The 15,021-nt window shown below is 43.8% G+C and overlaps 1 protein-coding gene across 1 annotated transcript; it reads right to left on the reverse strand.

Moving 5' to 3' along the window:
* Nucleotides 1-1,031: 1,031 nt before the first annotated feature.
* Nucleotides 1,032-7,046, reverse strand: LOC118391864 (pepsin A-like). The gene is made up of 9 exons (XM_035783338.2): nucleotides 6,878-7,046; nucleotides 6,597-6,738; nucleotides 5,649-5,766; nucleotides 5,157-5,275; nucleotides 2,752-2,948; nucleotides 2,514-2,630; nucleotides 2,104-2,248; nucleotides 1,686-1,784; nucleotides 1,032-1,478 (listed from the first exon to the last, which is right to left on the reverse strand). Exons 1-9 carry the CDS (start codon nucleotides 7,003-7,005, stop codon nucleotides 1,341-1,343), a joined length of 1,203 nt encoding a protein of 400 aa, XP_035639231.1. The 5' UTR covers nucleotides 7,006-7,046; the 3' UTR covers nucleotides 1,032-1,340.
* Nucleotides 7,047-15,021: the final 7,975 nt, after the last annotated feature.

Below are 15,021 nucleotides of genomic sequence, written 5' to 3' on the forward strand. Positions count from 1 at the left end.
TACCTACCTCCAGCATGATCAGGTCTATGACTCTGGGCCTACCTACCTCCAGCATGATCAGGTCTATGACTCTGGGCCTACCTACCTCCAGCATGTTCAGGTCTATGACTCTAGGCCTACCTGCCTGCACCATGTTCAGGTCTATGACTCTGGGCCTACCTGCCTGCACCATGTTCAGGTCTATGACTCTGGGCCTACCTACCTGCACCATGTTCAGGTCTATGACTCTGGGCCTACCTACCTGCACCATGTTCAGGTCTATGACTCTGGGCCTACCTGCCTGCACCATGTTCAGGTCTATGACTCTGGGCCTACCTGCCTGCACCATGTTCAGGTCTATGACTCTGGGCCTACCTGCCTGCACCATGTTCAGGTCTATGACTCTGGGCCTACCTGCCTGCACCATGTTCAGGTCTATGACTCTGGGCCTACCTACCTCCAGCATGTTCAGGTCTATGACTCTGGGCCTACCTGCCTACACCATGTTCAGGTCTATGACTCTGGGCCTACCTGCCTGCACCATGTTCAGGTCTATGACTCTGGGCCTACCTGCCTCCACCATGTTCAGGTCTATGACTCTGGGCCTACCTGCCTGCACCATGTTCAGGTCTATGACTCTGGGCCTACCTGCCTGCACCATGTTCAGGTCTATGACTCTGGGCCTACCTGCCTGCACCATGTTCAGGTCTATGACTCTGGGCCTACCTGCCTGCACCATGTTCAGGTCTATGACTCTGGGCCTACCTGCCTGCACCATGTTCAGGTCTATGACTCTGGGCCTACCTGCCTGCACCATGTTCAGGTCTATGACTCTGGGCCTACCTGCCTGTACCATGTTCAGGTCTATGACTCTGGGCCTACCTGCCTGCACCATGTTCAGGTCTATGACTCTGGGCCTACCTACCTCCAGCATGATCAGGTCAATATTCTATAGTATTCTATTCTGTTCCTATCCTTTTTCTTACATCAAGAGGTTCCACAAGAGGATAGTTTCACTTCAGGGAGAAAGAGCTGTTGACAACCAAACACAGTTTATTTGCAAGGCAACATTTTTATTTTATTCATTGGCAGCTGTGTACATTGACAAAATTTCCCCAACCAAGTGATATAATCACCTATATAACATAACTGGAAGATTTATTCCTAGATTCAATCCAGACTTTGGAAGATCTGTGCTATAGCACTATTTAAATTTAAAGGCAAAAATGCTGCACCTGTCGGCTCAATCAGAAATTACTTTAACATTTCAATCCCACTGTACTTTCACGATACAGATGAAATCTAGCCATTAAGAATCTTTTGGGATCTCTGTAGATCTAGTGGATCTCTCGGTGGATATCTTACGCGGCCTGGGCCAGACCGACATAGTTGTTCTGCCTGTCAAAGATGGCGTAGTACTGCCTGATGAAGACATCTCCAAGGATCCAGAGCTGCTGAGTTCCACCGTTACCAAAACCAGTCATGCAGCCGTTGGAGTTCTACAGAGAGAGAGAAAAATAGAGAGATAGACAGAGATAGAGACAGAGAGGAGGAAAGTCAGTTATATGTGGCCCTTTGCTCCTAGGATCTAAAAGAAAGGTCAAGTCTCAGATGTCCAGGCGCTCTGAAGAAGGAGCTTGCATCAGCATTAAAGACCAGATAGGTCAGATGAGTTGTATGTAACAACATGTGCTTCAGTAGACTACCTGGGAGGTGTAGGCGGAGGCAGAGATGGTGAAGGCGTTTCCGTTGAGGGTGAAGGTCACCTCGGGCATGTTGGGGATGTTGTTGCAGTTCACGGAGGCCTAGGAGAGGAACAATAACATCATGTTTATTCTGTGGTTAATCAGAGGGGGAAAAACAACAAGAGAAAAGGTTTATACCCTTTTCCCACTACAATGCCGTCCCAACCACAATATGCTGTTTCAGACATTTGCTCTTCCCACTTATTCTTTTTAGCACGGTTGTTCCAACAACTAACACGGCCGGGCAGCTTAGGGCAGCTTGGTTTGGCTCGGCTTGGTTCTGCTCAGTGGTGTGAAAAGCCTTATAGTTGGACATCTCTGTACCTGTGTGTGTGTGTGTGTGTGTGTGTGTGTGTGTGTGTGTGTGTGTGTGACTCACGTCTCCATACTGGTCAGTGGTGGCTCCGACCCAGCTGTTCATGTTGTTGATGTCAGTGGTTGGCCCAACGATCAGGGAGGTGCCGGTATCTACGATAGCCTGACACCCACCACTGCAAGCCACTGTGTTGCCGTTGATGGTAACGCTGGAAAGACAAATACTAGTTTAACTGTTCTTCCTCTCTTTGGTTGTATGCATATTTATTGCTGTTGGGTTTTCGTCGTTAGCAAATAAACTTCAACTTGCTAAGTGCACAGCAAGATGTAGTCATAGGTTCCAGACTTGAAGTAGTTATGTTCATTTGATGTACTGCTCCAATGAATTGTGGGTGATTGCATGAAAGGATGATACATGAATATTGGTATGGATATGGACCAGGATATAGGCTCTGTGTGGACTAATGTATGTACCTGTCCATGTTGATCTGCCAGTAGGTCTCAGAGGACAGGGGGATCCAGGCGATCTGTCCGGTGTAGTAGTTAGACTCAATGTCTCCGAAAGACACCACACTACCCTCTGCTGAGTTTCTATTGGAGGAGGAGAAAGGTCAACAAGGTTGTTCTTACATTCTTATATATTAATATCACAACTAAGAGAAAAGGCCACCTCCCATCCAGGTATATTTGTACAGTGCAGTTACTGTGTTACCCGCTCAGGTAGACAGAGAAGAGGTTCTGGGAAACGAGGCCCTGACTCATCATGTTGTCAAAGACTGGTGTGGCCCCAGAGGCCGCCAGGTTGGGGAAAGCCAGGCCCAGGATACCGTCGGCAACCATGTTGGCCATGAAGGGAGCCTCGGTCTGACTGGCACCAAAGATCTGCTGAGTCACAGAGATACCGCCCACCTGGAAAAACAGAACAGCAGGCATCAGTCACTGAGATACCGCCCACCTGGAAAAACAGAACAGCAGGCATCAGTCACTGAGATACCGCCCACCTGGAAAAACAGAACAGCAGGCATCAGTCACAGAGATACCGCCCACCTGGAAAAACAGAACAGCAGGCATCAGTCACTGAGATACCGCCCACCTGGAAAAACAGAACAGCAGGCATCAGTCACTGAGATACCGCCCACCTGGAAAAACAGAACAGCCGCCATCAGTCACTGAGATACCGCCCACCTGGAAAAACAGAACAGCAGGCATCAGTCACAGAGATACCGCCCACCTGGAAAAACAGAACAGCCGGCATCAGTCACTGAGATACCGCCCACCTGGAAAAACAGAACAGCAGGCATCAGTCACTGAGATACCGCCCACCTGGAAAAACAGAACAGCAGGCATCAGTCACTGAGATACCGCCCACCTGGAAAAACAGAACAGCAGGCATCAGTCACTGAGATACCGCCCACCTGGAAAAACAGAACAGCAGGCATCAGTCACTGAGATACCGCCCACCTGGAAAAACAGAACAGCAGGCATCAGTCACTGAGATACTAAACCTGGAAAAACAGAACAGCAGGCATCAGTCACTGAGATACTAAACCTGAAAAACAGAACAGCAGGCATCAGTCACTGAGATACCGCCCACCTGGAAAAACAGAACAGCAGGCATCAGTCACTGAGATACCGCCCACCTGGAAAAACAGAACAGCAGGCATCAGTCACAGAGATACCGCCCACCTGGAAAAACAGAACAGCAGGCATCAGTCACTGAGATACCGCCCACCTGGAAAAACAGAACAGCAGGCATCAGTCACAGAGATACCGCCCACCTGGAAAAACAGAACAGCAGGCATCAGTCACTGAGATACCGCCCACCTGGAAAAACAGAACAGCAGGCATCAGTCACTGAGATACCGCCCACCTGGAAAAACAGAACAGCAGGCATCAGTCACTGAGATACTAAACCTGGAAAAACAGAACAGCAGGCATCAGTCACAGAGATACCGCCCACCTGGAAAAACAGAACAGCAGGCATCAGTCACTGAGATACCGCCCACCTGGAAAAACAGAACAGCAGGCATCAGTCACTGAGATACCGCCCACCTGGAAAAACAGAACAGCAGGCATCAGTCACTGAGATACCGCCCACCTGGAAAAACAGAACAGCAGGCATCAGTCACAGAGATACCGCCCACCTGGAAAACAGAACAGCAGGCATCAGTCACTGAGATACCGCCCACCTGGAAAAACAGAACAGCAGGCATCAGTCACTGAGATACCGCCCACCTGGAAAAACAGAACAGCAGGCATCAGTCACTGAGATACCGCCCACCTGGAAAAACAGAACAGCAGGCATCAGTCACTGAGATACCGCCCACCTGGAAAAACAGAACAGCAGGCATCAGTCACTGAGATACCGCCCACCTGGAAAAACAGAACAGCAGGCATCAGTCACTGAGATACCGCCCACCTGGAAAAACAGAACAGCAGGCATCAGTCACTGAGATACCGCCCACCTGGAAAAACAGAACAGCAGGCATCAGTCACTGAGATACCGCCCACCTGGAAAAACAGAACAGCAGGCATCAGTCACTGAGATACCGCCCACCTGGAAAAACAGAACAGCAGGCATCAGTCACTGAGATACCGCCCACCTGGAAAAACAGAACAGCAGGCATCAGTCACTGAGATACCGCCCACCTGGAAAAACAGAACAGCAGGCATCAGTCACTGAGATACCGCCCACCTGGAAAAACAGAACAGCAGGCATCAGTCACTGAGATACCGCCCACCTGGAAAAACAGAACAGCAGGCATCAGTCACTGAGATACCGCCCACCTGGAAAAACAGAACAGCAGGCATCAGTCACTGGGCACCATAGAAATAGAACTACTTGAACAGGTTTTCCCATTCAACTGATTGGTGATGTGTGGACCGGCGGCCATATTGAGTGTACCTAAAATAGTAATTATAAATCTTTGCTGACTCCACCGGAGTCAGTTACTAATATACTTGTGTATTTTTTTTTTAGCATGTGATGTTATAAAATGGGACTGCTAGGGGATGGCGGGTGCTGAGTGGAAGAGTATTTGGGAGTTGTATTGTATGTAATGTACAGTATGTAATTGTATGTATTATAATAATGTGTAGTGAGCTACATTTCCATACCGAAACAGTGTCGTATGCCAGCTGCCCAGTCATGCTGCCAGTTCCGTACTGAATAGAAACAGGCTTGTTGGCCCACGTGAAGGTGCTGGACTGAGAAGGGTTGAACTCGGCATGGTTCTCTATTCAGGACATGAACGTGTTCATTAAGTACATTCTGTGTCATTGCAAAAATATGTAACATTCATTTATTTATTAATTGGTATTGAGCTACCCTCTACAATCCACGCTCTAAATGGGACAATATAAAAATACATTCATCCTATTCTATGTTTTTATTGTGTTGAGAGTATCCCGTTATGCTGTAAGCCTTAAGGTGCTCACCTCATCCTCTCATCTCAACCCACAACAAAGTCTCTCATTCTCTGGCTAGGTACTCAATATGAAATTTTTTTTTTTTTGCAACTCTGTCACAAGAGACTACTCAGAAACAATTGGAAATATAGCTATTCTCCAATTCCACCAGTATCCTTCATACCCCTACGGTATACTCACGGCAGGCCTGGCTGGAGCAGTAGACCGAGGGAACCCACAGGTTGGAGGAGCCCGTGTCAAAGATGACGTTGAAGGACTGGGGAGGAGTTCCGATGGAAATCACGCCGTAGTAGGACAACTGCAAGGAGGCGGGGAAACAGACATGGGGGGGGCAGGGTAGCCTAGTGGTTAGAGCATTGGACTAGTAACCGAAAGGTTGCAAGTTCAAATCTCTGAGCTAACAAGGTACAAAATCTGTCGTTCTGCCCCTGAACAGGCAGTTAACCCACTGTTCCTAGGCCGTCATTGAAAATAAGAATTAGTTCTTAACTGACTTGCCTGGTTAAATAAATAAAAATGTACTGGATGTCAGGGTCACACAGGTGAACATTTTACAGTACGATGAGGAAACAGGCATTTGTCTAACTATGTAGCTAGTTACAAGTCAAGAAGCATGGCTATATGCTCTAAGCTCATAATTCAGTTGATCATGCCAGTGTACATTTAATTTAAGCAAGACATGAACACAAACAGTAGCGCCAATGTGTTCAAACTATGCAGTCACAATATCCAACATGTAATGACATTTTTTAAACAATAATCATATAGCCAATAGACTAGCCTGGTCCCACGTCTGTTTGCGTTGTCTACAGTGCATTAGGAAAGTATTCAGACCCCTTGACTTTTTCCACATTTTGTTAAGTTAGTCTTATTCTAAAATGGATAAAATTGTTTTTTTTTGTCCCTCGTCAATCTACACACAATATCCCATAATGATAAATAAGATATGATCCATTTCAGAATAAGGCTGTAATGTAACAAAATGTAGAAAAAGTCAAGGGGTCTGAATACTTTCCGAATGCACTGTAGACAACTCCCATGTTCATTGGCAATAGAGAAAAAACAGATCTGGGATCAATCACCAGGCTAATGCAGTACATCACCATACTGCTTCTGTCTGTGCCTTACATCAGCATCGTTGGTCATAGCCTCATCACCGGTCTGGTAGAACTTGGCCATAGGGTTGTAGGGGAACTTCAGCCTGGTCTCCTCCCATATACCCTTCTCCATTAGGGTCTCTCTGGCCGTCTTCCCCTTGATCAGAGAGATTCTGAAAACACACAATCGCAATCACCATTATTCGCCAATTACACGTACCAGGAATTTGACCTGGTGAAATGGTGCTGACAACAATAAGCAGAATATGAAGGAAAAAAATACAGAAAAATGAAGAAAAGAACATGACTGACTTGGTATTACACTCGGAGAGGGCCACTAGGGCACACAGGAGGACAGCCCACTTCATCATGGTTGCTTCTGGTTCTTCTTGGACACAGTGAGTGAAGTTAGAGTAGGAGAACCCAGGCCTTATATACATTCACCCTGGACACCAGGACCCAATCCACAGCCAATCGACCGTGTCATGCCCTCCTTCAGCATACAATGCCAAGAAATCTGTGTGTCCCAAAATGTCACGCTATCCCCAATATAGTGCACTACTTTTGAATAAGGCCCATATGCCTCTTGTCAAAAGTAGTGCACTGTATAGGGGATAAAGTGCCATTTGAAACACAGACGATAACACAACTTCAGATAAGAAAAGTGCGATGTGGTTAGAAATACAAAATGCCTATGAAGCAAAAGTAGATATACTTTGGAACAGTGTTAATTGAACAGTCTGTCATTATCTAATCTTTGGAAACAAAATCTAGCTGGATGCTAGTCTGTGCCACTGCGGCGTCAGTTCAGATAAACCTATATGGCAAAGTGGGGTAAGGACACATTATTGGGAAGTTGAAGCTCATGTACTGCATTTCTACACAATTTAAAAACTCTAAAATGCTATTTGGAGAACTGCAAAAAACAACATAAAAAAAGATGTTAGCCATTAATGATGAATATCAGGTTTAAAGGTCTGTGGAACGGCATATTCAAAACATTAGGAACACCTACCTAATATTGAGTTGCCAAATAGATGCATAAAACAGGCGATAAAGTCACAACATGGCCGACTTCAAATGTGGACATCCATAGTGTGAGTTTCAAAGTTGCCATCTTTATAGTAAAGGATGACATGCATTTCAAATAGGTTACCGCTCCTCATGTGATAAGTAAGATTGCATAGTCATAATTTAGGCTAGTAATATAACTGGATCTCTGTTAGAGAAAACAAAGCATGTCAGAGTAGGCATAATCAGAGACGTTTCTTCTCCTTTCTTTGTACTGGAAAAAATGTGGCTTTTTATAAACACGTGTGTGCTTAGTCAAGTTCAAATGAGGGAAAATGTCTTCCTCAGTTGGGTTCGATCCCCCTCTAGGGCCAGTGTTTTCTTGCCAGGCGTAATGCACAGCATTATCGCTGGGATATGAGGTTACACCAGGGCCTGATGTTAAAAGTGGGTTTTTATTTAACTACGAAGTGTTAGAAATGTATTCCTGTGTTCACCCTGTGCACATGCTCCATTCATACCTGGGCCAAGTTGTGCCAAGAGACCACTTTTTTCTGGACAAGCTATGTTTTCAAAAAGGGTATGTTTACATGAATTCTGATTATTCCCATGGGTGCACAACATCCTGAAATATATGTAGATATCTTTGTTCGTTAGAATAATTAACGGTTAGAGCATTGGCCAATAACATAAAAGCAGACAAGGGGAAAAAATCTGCTGTTAACCCTCATTTGCTCCAGGGGCACCTTACTACTATGAGTGACCCTCTAAAACAACATATTTCACTGCACCTATCTGGGACTAAGTAATGCTGAATGTAAAGAAATGTCTCAACATACCCCACTCTCCCCTAGTACTCAATGAACGGCATTGCATTATCCTTTGCTGCACCTTTTCACAATCTTATCAAAATGTCCCATGTTTCCATTTGGAAAGTAGAGTAGCGTGGCGTTGCCAAAGCTATTTCATATCAGCATTCATCAACAACACAGCAACATGTGAAGAAAAAGGTTAAATACCAATCCAACACAAGTTTATCTACATTATTAATGAACAAATTGTGTGTAATCAGGCGCTGTGTATCAGTACATTAAACGGACTGACTGAAGGTGTAGGTCTTTTAACCAGTTATTAACCCGTTGTTTTTCTAACATAAAGATAACCTGTAGGACACAATTCAGGACACATTTCAAACTCTTGAAAGGAGATCTACTGCTTCGGTTTGGCACCTTCCACAATACAGATAAAACCTTAGTATAACTGGGAATATCTTTTACCTGAATGAGAAAACATCAGTAGATATATTATTTCTGAATGATAGAGTTTACAGCGCTATGTAATGAAATCATTCTGAAGTATATTGGTACACTGTATAGCACAATCTGTCACAATGTCCTCTTGAATGTTGCACACGGCTGACAGGTTTTGAGTTTCATGATTGAGTGTCTTCTTCCTTACTGCAAGAGACTAATAGGGGTTTGAGTTGCATTATTTGAGTGCCAATATCTGTCTCTCCGCTATTGTTGATGATGATGTTGGGTGATGATGATGTTGTTGATGATGATGATGTTGATGGTGATGTTGATGATTTGTTGTTTTTGATGATGATGATGATGATGATGAACATATAAGGAACAGTACAAGGCTCACTAAGATGGTTTCTAACTGACTGATTAATAAACATCAGAAGGCAGCTATGAACTATTTTCTCAGTCAGTCATGACTTGTTTTTACAACCCACAACATACAGTACCAGTCAAACGTTTGGACACACTTCCTCATTCCAGGGTTTTTCTATATTCGAACAATGTTCTACATTGTAGAATTATAATAAAGACATCAAAACTATGAAACAACACATATGGAATCAGTGTTAAACAAATCAAAAAATATTTTATATTTGAGTTTCCTCTAAGTAGCACTGGGATCTAAGTAGCACACTTTGCACACTCTTGGCATTGGGGCTGCAGCGTAGCCTAGTGGTTAGAGTGTTGGACTAGTAACCGGAAGGTTGTGAGTTCAAACCCCCGAGCTGACAAGGTACAAATCTGTCATTCTGCCCCTGAACAGGCAGCCACTGTTCCCAGGCTGTATTTGAAAATAAGAATATGTTCTTAACTGACTTGCCTGGTTAAATAAAGGTAAAAAAAAAAAAATTCTCCCAACCAGCTTCATGATCAAGACAAAGGAGATGATTGTGGACTACAGGAAAAAGAGGTGCTACCATGTTGTGTTGTTGTTATGTTGTGTTGCTACCATGCTGTGTTGTCATGTGTTCCTGCCATGCTATGTTGTTGTCTTGTGTCTCTCTCATTGAATTTATAAAATGTAAAAAAAATCCTAGGCCCCGGTCCCCGCAGGAGGCTTTTTGCCTTTTGGTAGGCTGTCATTTTTTATTTTTGCCTAGAATGACATACTTTAATCTAACTGCCTGTAGCAAGGATATGCATATTCTTGGTACCATTTGAAAGGAAACACTTTGAAGTTTGTGGAAATGTGAAAGGAATGGCGGAGAATATAACACAATAGATCTGGTAAAAGGTAATACATTGAAAAAAACAGTTTTCTTTGTATTTTTGTGTACCATAATATTTGAAATGAAAGAGAAAGGCCATAATATATTATTCAGCCCAGGTGCAATTTAGATGTTGGCCACTACATGGCAGAAGTGTATGAGCAAAGTTTTAGACTGATCCAATGAACCATTGCATTTTTGTTCAGAACAATTGGGGCGGCAGGTAACCTAATGGTTAGAGAGTTGGACTCGTATTTGAATGGTTGCAAGATCAAATCCCCCAGCTGACAAGGTAAAAATACGTCGTTCCTAGGCCGTCATTGAAAATAAGAATTTGTTCTTAACTGACTTGCCTAGTAAAATAAATAAAAAGACTGCCTAATTTGTTTATTAATAACTTTTCATGATAAAAACTGTGCACCCTCCTCAAACAATAGAATGGTGTTATTTCACTCTACTAGCTAATGTAAATTGGAATGCATTTAAATTAACAGATGTGCCTTGTTAAAAGCTAATACGTGTAATTTCTTTCCTTCTTAAAATGCATTTGAGCCAATGTCATGAGAATTTTTATCCCAATGGTTGAACTCAACTATCACTACAGCTTTGACCAATTCCCAGAAGTTTGTAAGACCCTGGTTAATTATTAGACAAAGCCCCCAGTCTGCAATAGGTTAGTTCTTTATTCAGAGAGTACTCTGAAGTCAAAAATGCAAAAACAGTCATTTTATAACTCTCTCACACACACACACACACACACACACACACACACACACACACACATACACATACACATACACACACACAGTTTATCGCTTTTCTACCAGCCTGGCAGTTTCTTACCGTTCCTCTCCTCCCTAGATTAGAGGGACCTTGGAAGGGTTGTCTCAACTTACACATTACTACATAGTAACACAATGGTCTAGTCACACACATGACTCTAACACATTTCATACAATTATATGATTTCAGCGTGGAATTCTTTAGTCATTACTTTAAACATATAAATTCCTTTATAAGCCAATCAGTTGTGTTATGTCAAGTTAGGGGGGTATACAGCAGATAGCCCTGTTTGGTAAAAGACCAAGTCCATATTATGACAATAACAGCTCAAATAAGCAAAGATAAATGACAGTCATCATTACTTTAAGACATGAAGGTCAGTCAATCCGTAACATCTCAACAACTTTGAAAGTTTCTTCAAGTGCAGTCGCAAAAACCATCAAGCACTATGATGAAACTGTCTCTCATGAGGACCGCCACAGGAAAGGAAGACTCAGAGTTACCTCTGCTGCAGAGGATACGTTCATTAGAATTAATGGCACGTCATATTGCAGCCCAAATAAATGCTTCATAGACTTCAAGTAACAGAAACATCTCAACATCAATTGTTCAGAGGAGACTGCGTGAATCATTCGAATTGCTGCAAAGAAACCACTACCAAAGGATGTAAGAAGAAGAGACTTGCTTGGGCCAAGAAGCACGAGCAATGGACATTAGACTGGTGGAAATCTGCCCTTTGGTCTTATGAGTCCAAATGTGCGATTTTTGGTTTCCATCCGCGGCATCATTGTGAGACGCAGAGTAGGTGAACGGATGTGTGGTTTCCACCGTGAGGAGGTGTGATGGTGTGGGGGTGCTTTTGTTACGCCCCTGAAAACAGGGGAGAAATAATCACGAGAGTGATACGGTGTTGTATTCTCAAGTCAACATTTAGTTCAATGAGAAAAGACCGCGAATTTCCCCAGGAATATGCGTGGAGACCAGAGCAATCGATCTCCGGCTCATTAGCTTAAGAGCATTTCGTAGATCACAGATTAACACTTTTAGGCACCACAAAATAAAGTAATCAATATAACGTTTACACATTACTCTCACAATTCGTACCCTTTGACAGATTTTAACTTTAACACAATTATATGAATGTTATCAATCTCTATCAACTAATACTGAATGCATCTTTTTAACCTTAGATGTTTTAAGATCCTCACATACTATGAACTTACTAATACTTTTCAATGTATAACAGGCTATGAATATGTCCTTTAACCTGTCACACTCTCCCCGACAAAATAAATGTTGTCCCAACATTACCAACATTGTCTTCTTCAACAGTTCGTATGCACTGGACCTAGAAAATCCTCTTCTGTAAGGTAGTACTTGAGCAGAAGTCACAGGTCACAGTTCAAATATAACTAACAAGTTATATTCACAGTCCATATCTGTTGACCAGCTATATAACATAAGCAGTATTTTCTCATACTATTGATCAACAGTCCATCAATTTGAATGATCTATATGCATAGTCTGTAAATTGTCTCTTTTGACAGTCTGTGAAATCTGACAGTAGTCCATGGTCAAACATGTCAACTCTGTAGCCTCATGTTTGCTGAAGCCCATACATGTAAGGTGGCTGAAAGTAACATTGCTGTAGTGATGGCAGCCATGGAACCAGTCCTGGTGCAGAGTAGACAGGGAACAACTGTGGCTGTGGCTGTATACTGTAGCAGGAAGGGATACCAAGCTGATCATAGGTGATACGTCTTGGAGGGTGTCTCTCTTTTGTGGCAGCTGGTAGGCTGGTTCCTCAGGTTCAGAAGCATCAGTATATGAAGGAAAGGCACTTGGTGGATGATCATCAGGCAAATTTTCAGCAGGCAGGTCTTTAACTGTTGTTGTCGTCCTCCAGCCGCTTTTCAACAAGAGGCTGTGCTGGTAGCGTATCAGGGACTGGCACTGCAACTGTCTGTTTCACTGTTGAGGGCCTGTGTTCCCACTCTCTCGCTGGTTCAGCATTCCTCTCCTCAGGTACTGTAGGAGATGTGGGAACCTGTAGCGGCTCATGATGAAGGTCATATTCATCCCCACTATCTTCATCAGAATCTAGAGTCTGTGATGCAGGCTGGTGTCTCCTCGTTTTCTGACTTTTGTCCACTTTGGTCATTTCTGGTTGTGTCTCAAAAGGTAAGTGGTCACAGGACATGAGCAGATTTCTATGCAGGACCCTGGAGCGTCCCCTACCCTTTTCTGGTCTCAATTCATAAATCGGCAGGTCTGAACCCATTTGTCTCACCACTGTGTGAATTTCATCTTCCCAATAGTTACGGAGTTTTCCTGGTCCTCCTCTTGGTGTCAGGTTTTTAATCAGAACTCGCTCGCCAGGCTGTAGCACTGAACTCCTAACTTTAGTGTCATAGTACTTCTTACTTCTTTCAGCGGCTTTCTGAGCATTTTCATTTGCAATGGCGTATGCTTCTTCCATCCCTCGTTTCCAGTTCTCCACGTATTCTCGCTGGTTACTGGAACCTGCCTCTGTGCACAATCCAAAGAGCATATCAACTGGAAGCCTGGGTGATCTCCCAAACAGAAGATAAAATGGTGAATAGCCAGTCACTTCACAACGGGTGCAGTTATAGGCATAAACCAGTTTGTTCAGAGACTCCTTCCAGTTTGACTTTTGTGTCTCGGTTAGTGTCTTTAACATTTGCAACAATGTTCTGTTCATGCGTTCCGCTTGACCGTTTCCCATCGGGTGATAGGGTGTTGTCCTGGACCCCGCCATGCCACTGAGTTTCTTTAACTGATGGAACAACTGATTTTCAAATTCTACCCCTTGGTCATGGTGGATGCGGGACGGGAACCCAAACTTCAGGGCAAAATCATTGAAGATGAGATTTGCAGCAGTTTTACCTGACTTTGATGTGGTGGCGTAGGCTTGAGTGAAACGTGTAAAATGATCAACAATCACGAGGATGTACTCATATGCCCCTTTGCATCTGTCGAGATGAAGGAAGTCTATACATACCAGTTCAAATGGCTGTGTTGTCATAATGTTTGTCAGAGGAGCTCTTGTTGCATGGGCTGGCTTTTTTCTGCTTGACACAGCTACACCTTTTAGTCACATAGTGCTCGATGTCAGATTGCATATATGGCCAGAAGAAGCGGTCACGTACTAGTGATACAGTGCGGTCAGTACCTTGGTGTCCCATGTTATTGTGCAACTCTTCCATCACTTTACCTTTGTACTGCTCTGGTAGAACTAACTGCTTGCGGGCTGTAGTGATTCTGTACAAAATGCCATCACTGTCTATTGTCAATTTGTCCCATTCTCTGAATAGGCATTTTGTCTTTGGACTGAATTTCTTTTGCTCTTTAACTGGCGGTTTGGAACCCGACAGTTTGAAATTGAGCACAGGACGGATGACTGGATCAGATTCTTGTGCTTCTCTAATCCCATCTTTTGGGATCGAGCTGGTTGTTGCAGTGGTTGTCTCACCTTCAGCTGATACTGACATAGATGCAGCTGAAAATGACCAAGGTACAACAGCCTCTTTCTGTACCTCAACTGCTTGTATCGTGGCGGCGATGGTGTCTGGTGGAAGCTCCTCAGAACATTCTCTCATCAGTGACTCTACATCCAGTGGCATCCTTGACAAAGCATCTGCATCACCGTTCTCTCTGCCTGGCCTGTACTTTATTGTAAAGTGGAAATCAGCCAAGTCTGCAACCCACCTGGAAGTGGTTGCGTTCAGTTTTGCAGTAGACAGAATGTAGCAGAGCGGGTTGTTATCGCTGTATACAGTGAAGGTGGGAGCATAGTACAAATAGTCATGGAACTTATCAGTGATTGCCCATTTTAGAGCTAGAAATTCTAGCTTGCTCGAGTGGTAGTGATAGTTCTTCTCAGCTGCTGTTAAAGTTCGAGAGCCATAAGCAATGACTCTAAGCTTCCCCTCTTGCTTTTGATAAAGAACTGCTCCCAAGCCTTGGTGTGACGCATCAGTGTGTACAACAAATGGCTGAGTGAAATCAGGGAAACCTAAAACTGGTGGGTGAAGCAAACACTCAATCAGCTGTTCAAGTGCCTGTTGATGCTGGTCAGTCCACAGGATTGGCTTGTTTGAGGGCACCACATGACTTACTTTCTTTG

The sequence above is a fragment of the Oncorhynchus keta genome, chromosome 13 (assembly GCF_023373465.1).
Source record: "Oncorhynchus keta strain PuntledgeMale-10-30-2019 chromosome 13, Oket_V2, whole genome shotgun sequence".
Taxonomy (NCBI): Eukaryota; Metazoa; Chordata; class Actinopteri; order Salmoniformes; family Salmonidae; genus Oncorhynchus; species Oncorhynchus keta.